Source organism: Anguilla rostrata, chromosome 1, assembly GCF_018555375.3.
Source record: "Anguilla rostrata isolate EN2019 chromosome 1, ASM1855537v3, whole genome shotgun sequence".
NCBI classification, from domain to species: domain Eukaryota; kingdom Metazoa; phylum Chordata; class Actinopteri; order Anguilliformes; family Anguillidae; genus Anguilla; species Anguilla rostrata.
In genome coordinates this window covers 70,534,231-70,554,309 of record NC_057933.1, presented here as the reverse complement: position 1 = coordinate 70,554,309, position 20,079 = coordinate 70,534,231, and the positions used below count along the sequence as shown (strand labels likewise).

Here is a 20,079-nt window from a genome sequence, read left to right as displayed (position 1 = left end):
GGATGTGATTTGAAATGTGAATGTTCAATGAACGGTGCTCCTTAAATTAAAAACACCCTTAATTCAATGTTTGGGTATTAGGGTATAATTTGCATTGTATATTTCATACTGAAATACTTTCTCGGTGGTATTTCAGGCGGAAGTGCAATGACTTCTAAAAACAGTAGTAATTACAGCACAGAATAACCCAATTACAGACGTGTTTCCACAAAGCTCATTTAATAAATCACTCGTATGATAGCTAATAATTCCCTGTAACAGACGGGGAATTCAAAACGAGTATTATAAACAAGCGGTTGTTTGGTGGGAAGACATGTTTAGCCAAGATCGGCTATAACTGAGACATTCCGAACCTGAGACAAGGGAAGAAAACGGAGACAGACACACAGACATGAAGCGCACACACAGAACCATAATAATGCAAGCCTGGTTGTGTCTTACGTAGCATTCGTGTAAGGGAAAAAAATACATTACACACTAGGCAGGAGATAGGACCAAAACGAGGAAACGAACGATGGAGAGAGCAATAGCGGATATATTTTTAAATAAATGATTTGTCGGTAAGGAATTAGTATTTTGTATGTTAGGCAGCTGTATTGGCGTAACGTTTCGACGGCTGTAGTAAGTCGACAGTATAGAACACAATAGACCATCTCTCACACCGTGTTTAATTGCGGATTAAGGGAAATCAGACGGAGGAGGGGAAGGGAAATAGAACAACAACCAGACGTTTATTATTAGCGGCGAATAGCGATAGAAAGGAGAGGAAGACTTGCTGGGCTAAGGTTAGGATCGTCGCTCGAATGATTGTGCAGTGGATCCCGCGACTATGCGACGACAGTGCTGGATGATAGTGCTAGCGGGGATGATGTCGTATTTCAACCCGGAGAGAGCCCTAGGAGCCCCGCAGAGAGAAGGTGAGTGGAGTCGGTGGTATGGAATTGATGGAGGGAGGAAAAAAAGAAGAGCAATGGAAGTGGGAGGGGAAGTACAGGGTGATCTGAATAAGAGTAAATATTACTGTCGAATTGCACAGACAAGAATACACAGATGCACCGAAGACTAAAATAATGTATTCATAAAGGCGGCCTATTTATGATAAATACAAAAGCTGATCGTAACAATGGTTACTATCATGATCATAGAAAGGACAGCTTGCGTACAAGTAATAATTTTAGGATAATAAAATGGTGGAAACCTGCTTACATGCGTTTTCCCCTGTATTTAATCTTGAGATGTTACATGGAAATATAGAGGCTGCATTTCTGAATTTCTATTATATTTCACAATATGAATATTGAAGAAGACGTTGGTGCGTAGCTAAATTATTATTGTCCCTATGTGTAGGCTAAATGTCTGTATGTGTTTTCCACATAACCTATATATTGTATAGATTTAGTTTGTGTGTGTATGTATGTAGTATGTATGATCACAGGATCGGAAATTATGTGTTTCTTCAGGGAAAAGTGTTCATACATGCCGCGTTCATTTAACCACTTAAATTTAAGCGGCATATTGTCGGTACCGAATCCTAATGTTCAATTTTTTTTTGTTTTTGTTGTAAGGTTCGCTATTGCAATTCAAAGATTGTGTTTGTACTTCTAGATTCTGTGCTCGAGGGTATACGCTGTATGTTTTTTGTTGGCTACAGATACGGCGAGATGGGCCCGATGTTTGTGTTGCTATTCATGTGCGTCTGTCTGTGCATATGTCTATGGGGATGATCTGAGGAATAGCGGAGCACAGATCGTGTATCAGCAGTAGTGTCACATAAACCTTGCTCAAGCCCTTTATTGACAATGGTACGGTTGTCATGCAAAAAGATTTTTTTAAATTATTTAATTGTAGTGGCCACTTGTACATCAGTATACTAGAAGAGAAAGTGATTTAGATTAGCAAAATGACTTCTTTAGTAGAAGGATCTATGCATTGTATTTTTTTTAAATCCCATGTCACCTCTTGAAACTTCCCTGGAAGAACGTGTTGTGATAATCTAAAAACTTAATTTGCTTTACCTAAGTAGCATCATTATCTCTTTTCCATGCTCTGCAAACTCACGAGTCTGATGTGGGGCGCTGTTATTGAATACAGAACTGTTCATAAATCATCCTTATAATGATATTGAATATCCAAATATGAAACATAGTGCTTGAATTGATGATACCTCTTTCATCCATCCAGAGATGAATCTCAGTGACATTTCCTATAAAATAGACTTATTATGAACTGTAAAATCTCAAACATAATACATTTTGGGCCACGGTTATGCACACTACCTTTACTTACATTGCTCTATACAGGCACCACAATTATGTAATTCACTCTGGATGAGCATCTGCTAAATTTAATTTACATCAATTGTTTCATCAAGAGAACACAAAGGAGTTCAAATACTATAACTGATGCTGATTGGTGGGGATTTATATTCACATAGACATCCCTTCCTAAATGAGAAGTTGTAAAAAAAATTGGAAGGTTTGCATTTGTAACAAAAAGAGGATTTGTCTTTGCTAATATTCATAATTAAGGATTTGTAATTTAATTTTAAAATGGAGGCATACATTATCATATTAATTTGCACTGATTATTTTAGAATGTATGAGCATTAATATGGTTCAGCTCATACTTGCCATTTTAAAAATGATTTTTTAAAATGAATGATTATACTATATAATACTATAAGATAGTACTATATAATACTGAGGGTTGCACTGCACTGTTACTTGCACCTTGTGTAAAGTTCGTAGCTTTTGAAAATGTTAAACAGAATCAAGTCTGCAAAAAGTCAAATAAATTGTGATAGCCAAAATGAAAATGACATTTTTACATCCTAATTTTATTATTGTTATGTACTGTGTCTTGACAGAAATAATTAATAAATAAATAAATAAACAAACAAACAACAACATTACAGGTGATATGATCATTTTTGTTTGTAATTTTACAGTTCAGAAAACAGAAAGCAATATCCCTAAGGGTTTTAACCACCCTCCCTCCCCCCCTTCTCTTTTTCACAGATGGTTCGCTCCACACAATCGACCAATTTGAGGTACAATATTAAAAATGCCCCACCCCTTCCTTCTCACCTAGTACCTCCCTAATATGAGTGATTTTTTAAACATTCCAACCCTTAGTAGAGGCCTCTCCTAAACAAGCACCCCCAGCTCCTTTTCCTTCCTTCTCTACCTCGCTTCTTGCAAGTGTTTTTAAAACAAATTTATTTAATGGTATTTTCTCCCTTCCTGCTTTCCTCACTTGAATGGTTCCTCCCAAATAAAAAATCCAATTAAAATTATCTCTCTGTCCCCTCCTGTTCAATCAAGGGGATGGTTTCTTCCAGAGTTCTTTTTTTAATTTTTCCCCTTCTGTTTCCAATGAGAACAGTGCATTGGGGTCCTTCATTTGTAATTTAGTTACAAATTAGATTCCCACTAGAATCCCAGCTTCCTTCCCAGTGGTTTCCTCCTCAAACCAAACTCTTCAACAGCAATGGATTTCTTCCCGCATTTTTTTGAGTATTCTCTCTTTGCTTTGCTTTTCGCCAAACGAAAAAAACTCAGACTTTCGGGAGGGTGGATTAGCCATACTAACCATCTCTTACTATCTTCTCCCCTTTTCCTCTCTCAGTCTCTCAGTCTAGGGGTGCCACCCTCTCTCCGCCACCCTACGTTGTCATTCTCATCTCTTGTTCTGGACTCGTTTCCTTCGTCCTGTTACTCCTGGCCTGCCTTTGCTGCAAAAGAGGAGGAGTGGGATTCAATGTAAGTTTTTTAATGGAACATTTTGGATAGTATATGTATATATGGTATTTCTACACCGTGCAGGTTGCAGGACTGTATAGTGCATGTCTTTGATGAATCGTACCTTGTGAACACATTTAACTCTCCTTTGCACGCGCTCTCTCTCCCTCTCTCTCTCTCTCTCTCCATTCCTATCACTCTCAGGAGTTTGACAATGCCGAAGGGGAGGAATGTTCTGGGGCCTCCAGCCCACCCCCTGAGGACAGCCTGTCCTCCTGCCCCTCTCTGCCTGAGGTCTACACCTTGCCCCTTCGAGACAGGGCTTTATGCCCTGCTATACAGGACAGGACAGGTAATATAATGTGTTAGTTATTGAGTTTGCGACTGACCTCTTGCGGTAGTGACACCTGTCTGCGATCTGATACTACCCCCTGCATCGCTCTTTCCCGTTCTCTAATTGCAATACAAACTCATGATTCTTTATTGGCATGGGAGAAAGGCAAGTCGATGTTGCCAAATTGTGTATCAGTAAATGTAAACATTATCACTGATGGAATAATCAGTAAACACTATTCACTAAACACTATAACTGTAACAGTTGTGATTAAAATAATAAAACATTAATAGCTATTCATTAATTTATTATGATTGTCTCTTTCTCACTCTGTTTTTAAGACCCAGATTCTCAGTGCTTTCGAAGGCACACCTTGAACTATCTTCAGGAGATTGGCAATGGCTGGTTTGGAAAGGTAAAAAAAAAAGATTTTGTCCGCTGAGATATAATAATTTACACTCAGAGGTGCAGAGTATACATTTGCAAATCAATATGTGGTTAAGTAACAAATGGTTTGAGAGTAACAACCTAACAACAAAATTTACTGGATATGTCTTACATGCATTGCATTGAAACTGCTGAGTCAGTTGTTCCCTCTGTGCGGTGAAGCAGAATCTCCAGGTTAATAAAGTGATTGATGAATAATTACAAACCAAGAGAGGGAGCCCAGTCCATGTCTTATAGGGTTGTTGGTCAATATTTTTTTATCTCATCTTTGTAATTAATGGGGAATCTGAACTGACATTTGTCTGGATTAAACCAGTTTTACTCCTGTTCCTAGTTTTGAGATTTTTAGTGCACGCCACCTAGAGCTGATCAGAATGTATAATGATTACCATTAAGCCCATTTAGGCTTGGCTAAATAGTATTGGAACTCTTCAACCAATACTATGATTGTGTTCTTTTTTGATACATTCGCCCTCTTAGGTTCTCGAATCTGCCTGAACCCTTGCGCTTTCTTCCAACTTCTCTCCCTCCTCTTTCTCCTCAGTGTATTTTCTCCTGCATTTTATTGTAATTTTCATGAAATTTTTTTTTGCTTCATTATTCTCTCTGTCTCAGGTTATTTTGGCAGAGGTGCTGTGTGACTGCAGTTCATCCCAAGCTGTGGTGAAGGAGCTGAGAGTTAGTGCTAGCCCACTGGAGCAAAGGAAGTTTCTGGCTGAATCTGAGCCTTACAGGTTAGAGAAACTGATGGAGTTTGTAGATGCCATTTTGGTTTCACTCGCCCTTAATCTTTCATGTCTATTATGTAGAGCCAGGATAAAATGTAGGCTAGATCAACATTAGATGTAGGTACAGTGTACCTATACACTATGTAACTGATGTACATATAGTCTGCATTGTTAAGGATTGGGCTGCCACCCCATATATTAGACTATTAATTACAAATTACAGGGTAATTTAATATTAATCAAATCATTTAATATACATTACTGTATGAAATTGCCTAAACTGAAATCCAGAGTGCTATACATGACCAGGGCTTTAAAACAATTCAGTACTCATGATGACAAGTATGTTTTTATGCAGATGTGTCTGCTCACCATTTAATGTGTTCCTCATTCAGACTGAAGTGATTGAAACTGTGGCAGTGAATCCTGAATGGACTGCTGTTGACTATTTATTCTGCGGGGTTGCAGGGACTAGCCGTCCACTTGTAGGGACAAGCCATCCTCTCTCCCCCTCCCTCAATCATTCCCACTCTCTCAGAATCATTTTTATTAAATGGCCATGGTCTGTGTTGCATCTCTTTCCATTTTCTGTTTTTTTTTCTTTTCTTCCAGAAGCCTACAACATCCCAACGTACTCCAGTGCCTGGGTCAGTGCAGCGAGAACATTCCGTTTCTTCTAGTCATGGAGTTCTGTCAGCTGGTAAGAGCCAAAATCACTGTGGAAAATTCCATCAAGAAAATTCATGTTAAAGGTTTAAATAAGGTTTAAATCAAAAGTTTTTTCTGTGTATATGTATATATTTATGTGTTTATGTATATATTTGTACCCCACAATTAATTAAAGTCTTAAAAAGTACAAAGATGCTGTTGCTACATTGTGTTTGTGTTTTTTCTTTATATCAGGGCGATTTAAAGAGGTATTTAAGAGCTCAGAGAAAATCGGATGGTATGACACCTGACCTTTTGACAAGGGATCTTCTGACTCTGCAACGAATGGCCTATGAAATAACCTCTGGGCTGTTACACCTTCATGAAAATAACTACATTCACAGGTCAGTATGACCCAGATATATTTACAGAATTTCTTCTTTCTGAATTTCTTCAAAAGAATTTTTTTTGTAGGTTTTGATCTGATGTTTCTGCCAGTTTATGAGGATTTCATGAAATCTAATATCAATTTACCGCACACATGATGTATTGTTTTGAAACCAATTATGAATGTGATTATAATAATGCCATTCATTGTCTGTTCCCCTCTTTGACAGTGATTTGGCTTTAAGGAACTGTCTTCTAACATCAGACCTGACTGTCAGAATAGGAGACTATGGTTTGTCCCACAACCATTACAAGGTACTTGTTGGATTAGCTGTATGTGTCTTTGGGCTTATCTGCTTATTTGTGTTGTATCCACATACTCTGCTGTACCAGATTGTCTTTGTCTCACTCCGTTCTTCACATATGCATATTTTTTGCCTTTAGGAGGATTACTATCTAACTCCAGACAAGCTCTGGATCCCCTTGCGTTGGATTGCCCCTGAGCTACTGGAAGAATTTCGGGGAAGCTTGATAGTCACTGACCAGACCAAAACCAGCAATGTGTGGTAAGAGCTTTGTTGTCATTGAATAAGCTTGGCGTGGGATATTTACGAAGAAAGAAGATTGGGGTGGCAGAAAATCACTCTCCCCTTTTTCATCCCTTTCGTCTTATTTCATTATCCAGGTCTCTCGGGGTGGTGATATGGGAACTTTTTGAGTTTGGTTCTCAGCCACACAGACATCTCAGTGATGAAGAAGTGTTGACCTTTGTGATTCGAGAGAGGCAGATAACTTTGGCACAGCCCAGACTTAAACTTTCCCATGCTGACTACTGGTGAGTCTTCTGTGTGTATGAATATGTTGTAGGAGTGCTTTCGTTTCATACAACAGCCTTTGACCAAGTTTCAATAAACTTGGATTTCTCAGTTAATATGCTTTTACCATCATATTAGAAGTGTGCGGCAATATTGAATTATTCATTCTGTGATTTAATTTCCCTCTCCATCTCCTAGGTATGAGGTCATGCAGTCCTGTTGGCTTCCCTCATCCCAGCGCCCATCTGTTGCAGAAATTTTCCTCCTCATGTCTTCTCTGTTAGCTGCTGAACGCCGAATGGGCAGAAGAAGTGTGGGAGAGGAGGATGAGGATGACGAAGTTGAGGATGAAGAAGACGGGGGGAGAGGAAGGAGAGGGGAGAGTGAGGAGTCTTTTGAGAGGCGCTGGGACTCCCTCCGTCCTCCAGCTTTCCAAGTAGCAGCAAGTGAGAGACAAAGAGAGAGGGAAAGAGAAAGGGGGGAGGGAGGCTGCAGGGGTGCCAATGGCAACTCCTTCCCTCTGCTTGACCCTGTAGGAAACACAATCACTCCTTCCTCATCTGAACTTGATGACATTCTAACTGTAACAGAGACGAGCAAAGGATTGAACTTTGAGTACTTCTGGGAGAAAGCTCATGGGAGACGTGGTTATAAACCTCTCCCTCCACCACAGCCAATTCCGACTGCTAATTCCACCCACAGACATTCTCTTGACACGCCTACTGTTGTCCCAGTGATCAGTGCTCGCAGCCCTTCTTTAGCTAGTGAATATTACATCCGCTTGGAAGAACATACCCCCCAGGATAAATCCCCAACTCTTAAAGGGAAAGCGCACTCTTTGCCTGGAGCAAAAGGTCACCATGCCCTGAGATCAGACTCAATGTGCACTGGCGATTTGGAACTTGTAGAAATTCGGAGTAATACAGTTGGGAAGGACAGGGCTGTGTTCAGCCCTCAGGATGAATATGAAAAAGGTGGCAAGTTTCTTCAGACTGTAAAGTCTTGTGAAGTTCAAGTGCTGGTCCCCAATACTGGTTTGGTTGAGTTCAGTAAAGAGGGATGCAATAGGGTGACAGACTTTGCTGTAGTTGACATTGGGGATAAAGAGGAGGGAGTAGAAGGAGAGGTGAGGCAGAAATTTCTGGGATCATCACAGGGTCCCACAGCTCCTGCTCTCCCTCCTAAGCCCTGCTCATCCACCAATTACCTTCACTCGCGTCCCCTCCCAGCCCCACCCCTTGGATACCATAGAGCTCATGGATTGGCCTACTACTCTAGTTCCTCCTTTCCAGTTGGAAAAGTTGAGTCTTCTGACCCTCGGCTGATGAGCAACTGCACCACTTCAAAGGCAAATTTTGACCATTTAGGAATCCATCGCCATCGCCAGACTCTGCCACCCTCCCCTTCCCTCTCTCCCTCTCTACCCCAGGCCTCTGTTACCCATCCTTTGTTTCCACCACCTCATTCCCCTCCTCCCCCTCTTCCGCCTCATTACAAATTCCAAAAAGGATCATACAGCAACTTTACTGGAGATGGTTATTCCACTCAAGCAAACAAACACACAGTGTATTCACAGAGAGACCCATTACCCTGTGATTATTCTCTTAGCAGAGGTATGAGGCGTTCACAGTCTCTTCTCAATTCCAACAATGCGAACGATTTCCATTCTGAATCAAAAGACACTGAGTCCCCTACTCACCAAGACATATCTTATCCAAAAATGACACGTTCCCAATCCACAATACCAAAAATAGAGAGAGAATGGTCCTCAAGCCCAACATACTCAGAAGAGGATGACTCACCATTTTCATCACCTGTTAAACCATACAGTGGAACAGCTGTCAAACACATACACCTGTCTGATGATTTAGATCCTGCTACATCTGAACTGTTCTCCAGAGGGATGAAGAGAACTCAATCTCGTCTTGCCACCATTCTTCCAGCCATTTGGAAGGAAGATGCTGAGATGCAGAAGGAGAGTGCGTCTGCATCCAAAAAGTCCCCCATGCACCTATTTCTGACTGAGATCTCCAATGTCAGTGAGTCTATGGACACAAAGTCTGAGGAGGGTTCGTGGGACTTGGAGAGTGACTTGAAAAGTGAGGGTCAAGCAGAGAGTGAGAGAACAGAGACCTTTCTATGTCCTCCGCAAGGCCATGGCATGCGACGTTCTCAATCTCTGGTGACAGAGCTGGGCTCTGCAGGACAAGCATGGGGGTCTGGAGAGAAAAATATGGGACCCAGTGATGTTGTTAGAAAGGGATCTTTCCAGACAGAATTGTTCCTTACTGAAATCGACACTGGGAAGATGGTTACAGAAGCTAGTGGAGAGGTAGGAGGGGACTCTGAACAGAACTTTCTGCCTCATTGGAACTCAAAATCCTGTCCTTTTCCTCGACCCCCTGTCCTCCCTAGCTATGCAGAAGCAGAGGAAGCCTTTTCTAGAGGAATGAGAAGGTCTCGTTCTTTGCTCTCAGAAATGACTCCAGGAAGACTAGACATAGAGGCCCAGAAGAATGAATTGAGCAGAGAAGACTTCTTGAAAGAGATCCGATCAGCCGAGACCTTTCTGACCGAGATTATGACAAGAAAACAGGAATCCATTAACAGTGAAAAAGAAATATCCCAAATGAATACTCCAGAATCACCTGAATATGAATCAGTATTCATAAGTCCTGATTCAAGTCAACCAGTCATATCTCAGACTGAAAAATCAGTCGGTGGCACGGATGTACGCACTGATAACACGACAGAGGCAATTTATGCTCAAGTCACAAAGCGTCCAAAGAGAACTGAAATTAAAGTTACAATGCGCCCTGAAATACCAGTGCTGCAGATTGGATCTAGTGTAACACCAGATGTACCCAAAATGGAACAGGGAAGCTTAGCTAGTTCACTACCTGGGGAGTTTGAGGTCACTGATACATTTAACTCGCAGTCCATTTCTGAAAGTCTTTCACAGTCTAATTCACTGTCCCAGCCTGACGGTTTTGTGTTCTCAGAGATAATGCCGAAAAATGGGCTTCTTCTTGACCAAACATCTTCTGATATGAATGAAGATTCAATGATTAGCAAAAACAGTCCAAAGGAGAGAGGAGCAGAGGCAAGATTTAAATCAGAATCAACTGAGCTGGAGGAGGGAGTGTCCATGTACAGTTCTAATATGCCTGCTTTTTCTGGGGAAGAAGTCAAATCTAGACAGAGAGTAGACCTTGCAAGACAGTTGAGAGTCCAATCCGTGCCATGTCAGGGTAGTGTCACTGAAGGTACCACTGATTTGGAGGCAGAAACGAACAACCGTCACTCTCATATCTCTACAAGTACAACAGGGAGCAATGATCAATTGATTGTCGGAGAGGGGAATTGTCAAATAACAGATATTCATCCAGATCAAACCAGACCTGATAGCCAAATACAAAAATTGGGTGATGGCATTTTGCATGGCTTGAAGACTAAGAAATCTCAACAGGATCAGGCAAAAATAACTGTTAATTTTGCTGAACAGTGTGAAAATATAGATGTTTCTGGAAGCTCACCAGCCCCTGACAGTCTTAATGAAAAAGTGATTCTAAATATTTCACAAAGTTCCAGTGTGTCAGATGGAGATAAATCTTTTTCTGACAACATTTTGAAGAAAGTTACGTGTCCAGAGACAGATCAAAATAAAGATAATTTGGATATTATTGCCAGTTCTCAGAAACAAAATATTGAAGAAGTTTCTAAAATTTCGAGTGGCCTGCAAATAGATTGTGAGATGCCAGTAAACAAAGTAGGGCCAGACCCTCATTTTCAAACAGAAAGCGGAATCATAAAGGTAGATGCTGATTCTAAGGGTTCCTTGTCATTCCTGGGAGAAAGAGGCACAGACATGACTCCTCTACCCTTGGTTTCAGACTCTGTTTCAGACCTCTCACTCTCGGCCAATACGCCAACAGATTCTGCCATATCACCTTTGACATCCAGTTCTTTGGATTGCTTGACACCTGGAGACCCTTGGGGAGGAGGTGGTAGTGGGTGGAGAGCACTGGCAACTGACACCCCTCACAGAGATTCTGCCTACTTCTCAGACAGTGATTGGGAAGGAGAGGGTGTGGCTAGGAGGGGTGGAGAGGGAGTTAACCAGTCTCGTCCTAGTAGCAGCAGAAGTGGAGAAAGGGGAATTCTGATGGGAATAGAGGAAAAGGCAGAGACAGAAGAAGAAGGAGAGATGGAGGCCAAAACATTGAGAAAGGAAAGCAAGACGAAGAACCAAATGGAAGAAACATGGATTACAAATGATCAGATAGCATCAGGAACTGAGAAAGAAAATGTGAGGGCAACACTAGGCCATTGCACAGAGAATAAGGAGATTTCAGTGGTGACAATGGGAACTGGTAGCGAAATAGAATTTCCTCTCGCTGGCGGTAGTCATTCCGTACTCAAGGAAGTTTCCAGTCTTGTGGGGGGAAATAATAGTTTGAGAGAATTAGATCAAGTTGCAGAGAAGGAAATGGAGAAGAAGGAATTCACTGAAATACTGAGCAATCAGTGGACAAAGTGCGCAGACTCAAATTTGAATGTATCTGAGCGCCAAGCACCACTCTCAGAAGATGTACCAAAAGAAGGCAATGCTGAGTTCATAGCCAAGTTATTCTCCACTTTAGACTGTGAACCGCTGAAAGGATTCCCATGTAAGGATGGAAATACACTGAACTACAGTGCATTTTCTGAAACTGGTAGTTGTAATGATACAGATGGGATTGGGAAAGATATTTTTCCAATTTCTCATGGACAGTCAAAGGAAATTACATACCAAGATCCAGTAGATATAGATAAAGATTTCAACTCCCTCTCAAATAGTAGTACAGAGAGAGTGAGGTTTAAAGAAATCCCAGTTAATGAAAAACAGCCAGTAACAAAGGAATATGAGCTAGGATCTGAAAAAGAATTAATTGATCCTGAGTCATGTTTAAAATTTACAGATCAGCAAGACAAAGATCTGACATCACAAGAATACCATACTGTACATGATAACAGGGAGAAAGTTGTAGAATTGTTCTGTAATCCTGACAACAGAGAATCTAGACTATGTAGGTTCTATAATGTGACGACCAGTGACACAAGTTCCAAGGATGAGTTTGATTCAGTGTTGGAGGCCAACCATGAAGGAAGTACAGAAACAATTAATCTCTCCCACTCTTTCTGGGGAGAGAGGGACACTGAAACCCCTGCCAGAAAAGAGTGTCATGACCTTGAGCCGAAGAACCAAGATGCTAATGAATTAGGCTTAAGGAATCTATGTTATTCAGAGGAAACTGATGATGAGAGAGCCAAAGCAAAATCTGAGACTGAGAAACAGTTAGCTGCTGGGGAACTCTGTTATAAAATTGAGGAGAATCTAGATAATGAAAAACAGGCTGAGGAAAGTGTAGGAGAAACCACAAATGAGTTCTCAGCAAGAGCGGGTTTCATGGACAACGTTGACATGGAGTCGAAAGGATTGGAGCTGAAGGCTAAGGAATTGTGGAATGCCATGGAGGAAGATGAAGAAGAAAGAGCGGGAGCTGTGAGTGGAGAGTTGGACTGCTACAGATTTCAGAAAGGAGACCTCCATCTGTGGCCGGCAGAAAATGACCAGTGGGCCTCAGCTGAGACTAGAAACCAAGAGGTGGAACTAGGGGCAGAGTTATTCTCGGGTTTCAGCAGGGAGTCATGGGCAAACAAAGAAGAAGCAGTTTTTGGGCATCGATTCTGGGGGGCTGAAGAGAATGATGAACTTGCAGGAAGTGAGCCTCACCCTTCCGTCCAAGAAAGTGGTAAAGACAGAGCTAATGATGAGAGCCAAGGACAGGAAGGCATCCTTGGTGTGGATGAAAGCATTCTACAGTTGCAGTCCATGCCCACTCAGGCTTCAAGTGTAGTGAAAAACCAGATTTCCCATGGAGTCAAGATACAGCAAGAGGAAAATCTTGAAATTCCAGATCTGGAGACAGAGGAACAAGAAGTTAAAGAGGAATCTCAGTTTGTGGAGGTTGAGAATTTGGAAAACCCAGTACAACAGACTCTCATGTGTAGGAGAAGAGAGGACATAGGCACAGATTCTGAGGAACAGAGCGGTGATGACAAATCACACAACGTGGTATCTTTGCACAGAGGAGATTTTGCTGAGGAGAATCAAAACTTCAACCAATATGCATTTTCAGCAGTGATAAACAAAGAGTCAGACATTATTGGAGAGGATGCATGTGTCAGCTGTCCTCATTCTTGTCACCACAGTGAAAACCATGATATCTCCCAAATTACACTCTCAGACTTGAAGAGAAACCATGCAATAGATTGTATGGACAACTGTCAGATTCTGAGTGCAAGAGATGCTGCAACTGAAGAGAGAACGAAAGATAATTTTTTCAATTTGGAAGACCAATCTGTTGAAACAGAGAATGCAAATTCAAACATAGATTGTGCTGATATGGAAAATCAAGTTCTCGATGCACATGAACATGAACTCTCTGGTGAGACATTGCGACCTGTGAATATCGAAAGTAAACAGCCTATTGAAAATTTAGGTGAACATGTAAAAAGTAATTTCCCTGGTATTGGCTCGCTAAATTCTATCTGTTTCAGTGACAGCTACAGTGTCCAAGGCATAGTTTCCAATCGTGAATCAGTGAAGGAAGTAGTTTCCAGTGGGCATCCACATCACGAACCAAGTATTACAGAATCTCAAACCCATCTGCAAGAAAATAAGTCTAAAAGCCAGAACAGATTTCCTTCTGAATGTCATGACACAGAAATCAAGGACATCAGTTATATTGGCTTAGATTCCTCCCACACCACTCCACAGCCATCGTCTGTGCCTGAAACCCAAGTAAATATATTTTTTGAAAATAAACAGATCAATTCTGCCAGCAGTGATTCCACTTCACAAATTGGCAATGACTTACGAATGTGTTCTAGTGTTGTTTCATCCAATGGTAAAGGAAAGCAGCAATCCACCATTTTAGAGGGAATAGCAGTCTTTGATTCAGATAAGCCATGTTCTGAGAGAGCACACGATCATAAATCTCACGAAGATTCTGGTCAGAGAGTCGTCCCACAGAGTCTAGACAGTTTGCCAGAGCCTGAAACATTATTGATGGACATAGTTTTGACATCAGAGCACAATCTTGATGAGGGACTCAACTGCACCATTTCTGTGTCCCTTGAAGACAGTGGTGCTCCTCCAGAGTCATGCCAGGATGTCACTCAGAACAAGGGCACCTCTGTAAATCTGGAGCATTCCCCTGTACAGACAGCTCAATTATCCCATCCCACAGATCAGCAGAATCTCCACCAGAATTTTAGTGTGAGCAAAAATGAAGAAAACACCCTGTCTCAGAAAATATCTCTTGCCCAGTGTTCGCTGACCTCTATCCCCGAGCTGTTGATATCTGAGTGGAAGGACTTAGATGAGGAGCCTCTGGAAGATTTTGAGAAGTTAGAGCAACTATGTTGCATTTCAGGGGACGAGGACACACTTGGCGATCTGTTCTTGGACAACCTTGAATTATTGGAATCCCTCAAAAAGACTCCAGAGCAAAAATCCAGAGGCTTGGGTGAGACAGGAGCAGGTAAAGATAAGTCTTCTACAAGGGATGGGGAGAGGAGAATGGACGTTGAGGGAGACTCTAAAAGTTACTTGCCTCAGTCAGACAGCACAGATCAACTCCTGAGAGCCAGTCTGTATCAACAACCTCAAAGTAATCAAGAGATTGTCCCAGGTTCTTCTTCTGTGGTCCAGTCTTCTCTTGGAGAGGATAAACATGGATTAGAAGACCCATCATTGACTTCTCCATGCCACATGTCTGAAAAAAACAAGGGTCAAAGGTCACTGTCCTCCAAAATGCCCACTAAAAATGGCTTAATGATGCAGGTAAGAATTAGCACATTTTATTAAATACATGGTGTAAACATTGTTTGATATTCTTTTAATATTTTCACCTTGTATATAATGCAGCTTGAGCCTTTCATTTAATGATTTATGTTTTTACATTCTATTAATTAAGTGATCGGGAATGTGGTGAGTCCTTTGTCAGGCTATAGACTGGCTTGTCAGCTTCATATGGATAAGAATTGCAGTATTCCCATTATACATTCTGTCTCTCTCTTCCTTTTTATTCCCCTGTGTCTCCTTCTCCGTCAGGTGTGTGAGGAGCGATTGCAGTACTCCCTCAGTGAAAATGTGAAGAAGAATGTGTTATGGGGGGCAACTGTGAGTGAGGCAGTTGTTCTTCATCCCTGGAGTGGCCTTGTGACAGAGGAAGGAGAGAGACAAAGAGAAAAAGACGGTCAAGGAAGTGATCAGTAAGCAGTTTGCGTTATTATATGTTCACTATAATTGCCTCTGTCAAAAGATATCGTTTAGATGGGTGTTTGCACTTTATGTGGTTCTTATGGAGGCTGGTAGTAAATGGAGCAGAAGGTACAAACTATCACCATTTTTTTTTTTGCGGTTTTATTTGCGGTTGTTTTACCTACTAATGAATTTAATTCACATTTAATAGCACCGATCATGTTAACTTGCTGTGGATGTGTGTGTATGGGTTCTGTAATTTCCTAGACACTGTACAATATAGTCGGCCAAATAAATGCTGTTCAATTTTCTGTACTTTTAATATCAATTTTGATTATTTTGTTTTGTAGCAAAGAGGAGCCCCAGCAAGCAGCCCAGCCAGAAATACAGGATGAGCCCTTTGTGGACATGAGCGACCCTTTTACTCTGGCTAGGCCAGAAGCAGAGATAACACCCCCTTTAGTGGTTGCAAACCAAGCAATGAAAGGTAGTCTTTAGAACTTAAAAAAAATGCTGAAAACCTGAGATGCTAAACCTGATCGTGTAAATTGGGGGTGTCCAATCTTATCCAAAAAGGGCCTTGTAGGTGCAGGTCTTTGTTTTAGCCCAGCGCTATGATACCTTATTCAACTAATTAGCTAGTAATCATGATCATCTATCAAGACCATGATAAATAGAATCTTAGTGCTGGGCTAAAACAAAAACCTGCATCCACATCGGTCATTTTTGGGTAAGACTGGACACCCCTGCTGTTGATCAGTAGTGTCTGAAGGTCTTCATTCTATTCACATTTGTGCACGTGATCCAGCATCTTAACATCTGTATTAATCTAGTTAATCTTGCTGTGTGTTTGGGTTTTGTCTGAGTGTTTTGAAAGAGCTAGAAACTATTTGCTATATTGTAGTCATGAAGGGCAAGATTTGAATCGACCCCTTCTCCAATATCCCATATTCACAGAACTCTGACCTACTATAATTATTCACTTTCCATGCTATCTTCTGTCTTACAGCCAAACTCGCACGCCTCTCCCTCTCCCTGCCTCCCCTTGCACTCTCTCTCCCTCTATCTCCAAGTCCCCGGGTAGGATTTTGGGAGGTGGGAGAAAACAGAGAGAGAGGTGGACGAAGAAGAGGAGCATCTACTGGAAGTGACCCTGACGAAGAGGAAGATGAAGAGCAAGAAGAAGATGAAGCTGCTGGGAGAGTGATTGTTGTCACAGAAACAGATGTTGACAGGCGTGTGGGGTTGCGGAGTTTATTAAAATCACCACGGGAACAAATGGAAAGGGAGAAAGAGAGAGGAAGAAATGTGTCTTTCTTTGATGATGTGACTGTCTATCTCTTTGATCAGGTATGTTGTGATTTCATTAATTGGGAATTTAAGACAGTTTAACTAGTATGTATGAGATATCTGTCTTCTCTTTATCTCTTTATCTATGCTTGCATATGACTTTTGAATCCATAATTTATTTTAACTCTTAATTTTTGATAGGAAACACCAACCAATGAGCTTAGCTCTGGCTCTGCGCCCTCTAGTCCATCTCCTGCTCAAGATGAAACAAAGACTGCCTCATCCATAGAGGCATTAGGTAAGTTAAAATCTTGTGAATAAATCATGCTCCTTTTAATTAGTTTTTGAGTCTGTGGTTCGTGGACTGATGTTTTGACCTCACATTGTATTATGGCTGCTGAAATTCAATGAGCAAAGCCTGTTTTTCTCATCACAAATGGCTGTATATTGCTAATCCCTATTTTGTGGAGTGGAGTCTTTACTTTTTATCTTATCACAACACCAAAATTAGACACTTTTATTATTTCAGAGGTTGAAGAATCTCAGAATTGAACAGTTCTAAGCTCCTCAAGGGAGTAGAAGATTTTTTTGAAGGAACTATTTCTAAACATGCAAAGTGTTGATGCTGTCATGCTTTGACAGGTCCAATAGGATATTTTTAACGGAGTGTCTAAATAAAATGTGTTTTTTTTTCTATTATAAAAACAGGGTTGGAGAAGTATAATTTAAATATTCATATTATTACATGTAAATTATCAATATTAATACAATTAAGTTGCCTTTAAAAGGCCCCAAATACCTATTTGAAACTATGAACAAATTTATTTTCCCTCAGGAGCAACTGGCCCTGTGGAGTCCAAGGAAAGCGAGGATTTGTCAATCAACCCAAAATTGTCAGGGACTAATCCTGTGACATCATCGCGCTTTACTGTAAGCCCTGCCCATGACCCTCATTTAGTCTGACATGCTTTTCTTTTAATTTCCTGAACTAAACCCCTCAATGAAATACTGAAAATATCGCTGAGGTTTATCCTGCTGTACGCTGTTCTCAGAGTTTACTTTAAAGTGAAGGAAAGACTCCCATTCTAGATGTTTGAGACATTCCAGGTTTTACCGGTTGCAGGACCTTGAATTCGAAGCTCTGCCTGGAGCTGGATTTATTCGTTTCCCCTTTTTGTCACCTCATTTGAGGTGTATCTGCAGACACTGCATTAACTTACTATTTTGTGATATTGACATAGAGCCTGTAGCTTAGTAAAATCTGAAACTGATTTAACTGCTATGCAATGGAAGTCTTAAAGTTCATCTCTTTTCTCTTTCTTCTGTCTCTGCCTCCCTGTTATTTACGGGGTTCTCTCTTTCTGACCATTATTATGCCGATGTGTAAGCTTGAACTGAAGTCATTACACTGTAATATAATTTTCATTTGCAGTTGACCATTAGTGTATGTCACACAGCTGGGAGAATGCCCAGCTATTTGAAAGTACTCATTGTATAAAAAAAAAGAAAAATGTGAATCTTTCATTGTGTATACAAAATTATTTTAGAGTAATTTATTTTAGGATTATTTGTAGCATGAATGAAAAGGTCAATATCTGCTATTTATTATTTGTTTTATATCTATTTATTCATTTAGTTATTTCATGGGGCCATGTTTATTTATTTATTTATTTATTTATTGTGTTTCATATTGTTATATGATGGTACTACATATTTATTTCATAAAAAAATGATTTGAAATGTCATTCATACATTCAATGACATCCTTTTTGGTTTGTTTGATCATTGTTAAATGATAAATATATTTTCAAGCTGTTTATCTTGCCTGTATTTCTGTCCATCCATCTGTATTTATTTGGTTGTCTTTTCATTTTTGTTATTTTTTTATATTCATTTTATTGTTCAGCTTATTTTTGCCTTATTTGCATTTTTTTAGGTCAAATAAAAATAGCCCAGAACATATGAAGAGATAAGTCATAATTCTTAAAGATGGTCATATGATGAGGAATCAGTTAATGTTTATTTTCTAATACCTACCATTCAGCATCTATTTAGGTCGAACTAGCTCATCTGTTTAGTCTGTCTCAGTGTCGATTTAAACTTGTATTGTTTAATGAGGGAGTTTCATGACATGCTGTAAAAAAATGGGGAAATACAAACAACATAAGGAAAACTGTGAAACATTTATTTCATTGTTTGATGAGAATAAATTGTACTGTCTTCTATCAGTTAGCACAGAATGTTTTTTCTTGGGAGGGGGGCATACAGTGCAACTGAGAAAATTGCACTTCAGGCCTATTAAAACATTAGCATGATGCTTTATCTGTATTGTTCAAATAAAGCATCATGCTAGCTGCATGCAAAAAATACATTTCCACATATATTAATATTTCATATCAAACATTATGTTTATACAAAAAGGGTCCTATGGTATGATGGACTAATTGCAGGATGTATGTGCTACTGCAGTTTCACATTCAGGATGTTTCTTCTTCCTTTGTGAAAATGGTTGCATCATTTACCCTACACAAATTTTCACCACTCGAAAGATGTCCAGCATTGCTTATAAATACAAGGCGTGGAGGTTAGAGGGTTTCATATCATGGTAGAAGCTCTCAAATTTCAATTGGGAATGCCGATATCAAACAAGGTATGACCTGCTATCCTCTGAAACACAACATGAAATGCAATGAGGATGTCTCCATAGCGGTAACATTTTGGATGCCATGTGCAAGATCAGAGCTGTGCATGTCAGAGCATGGGGCAAGAACACTGGAGGATGTTTAAGACCCTGCCTCTGGGGAATTCTACAGCCGGACACATTTGAGGTACCGGAGGACTCAGGCTCAGCCCTATTTGATGTAAACGTCCTAAATAAGTGTCGCATGCCATTGTTGGAGATGCTGCCCTAACACAAAATCTCATGTGAAATTAGCCTTTTCACATGTAACAATGACAGATTCATATGTGAATTAGACGTTTTCACATGTGATTGTTTTTTTTTAACATGAATGAAAATGTCCATGTGAAAACAAAATAGGTCACATGGAGTCATTTACATCTTCACATTTTCACATCACTAACTTAAAAATGTGAACTACAATTTTCACATGTAAAAACAAAACATGTGATTATATTAAGGGAAAACCTGCACAAATGCATCCCATACTTTGAACTTTGAAGAATGAATCTGGCAACACATGGCCAATGGCAATTGCATTGCAGTATCAGGACAAACATGTCTAAACCTCTTCATGCCACCAATCCATTTTTGCCTGCTGGTGTCCATTGCCTAGGCCATGAATTTCATTACAAAAAGCACACACACACCGTACACAAAGGGCTCTTTTTAAAGAGCCATCTACAACTACTCAAAAGA

At 40.3% G+C, this 20,079-nt stretch overlaps 1 protein-coding gene across 3 annotated transcripts; it reads left to right on the top strand.

Annotated features, from left to right (window-relative positions):
- The first annotated feature begins 280 nt into the window (after positions 1-280).
- lmtk3 (lemur tyrosine kinase 3) lies at positions 281-18,925 on the top strand. 3 transcript variants are annotated; one of them, XM_064297728.1, is made up of 16 exons: positions 297-917; positions 3,628-3,761; positions 3,945-4,092; positions 4,416-4,489; positions 5,137-5,255; positions 5,862-5,949; positions 6,153-6,301; positions 6,515-6,599; positions 6,729-6,850; positions 6,970-7,119; positions 7,298-14,990; positions 15,261-15,421; positions 15,761-15,897; positions 16,420-16,760; positions 16,902-16,998; positions 17,536-18,925. In XM_064297728.1, the coding sequence occupies exons 1-16, from the start codon at positions 830-832 to the stop codon at positions 17,661-17,663; spliced, it is 9,714 nt and encodes a 3,237-aa protein (XP_064153798.1). In that variant the 5' UTR covers positions 297-829; the 3' UTR covers positions 17,664-18,925. The 3 variants fall into 3 exon arrangements, with proteins under 3 accessions (XP_064153813.1, XP_064153798.1, XP_064153805.1); XM_064297735.1 differs by lacking the exons at positions 297-917; positions 3,628-3,761; positions 3,945-4,092; positions 4,416-4,489 and having other exon boundaries at positions 5,135-5,255; positions 5,645-5,949; XM_064297743.1 differs by lacking the exons at positions 6,515-6,599; positions 6,729-6,850; positions 6,970-7,119; ... (4 more) ...; positions 16,902-16,998; positions 17,536-18,925 and having other exon boundaries at positions 281-917; positions 5,645-5,949; positions 6,153-6,213.
- The last annotated feature ends 1,154 nt before the right edge of the window (positions 18,926-20,079 follow it).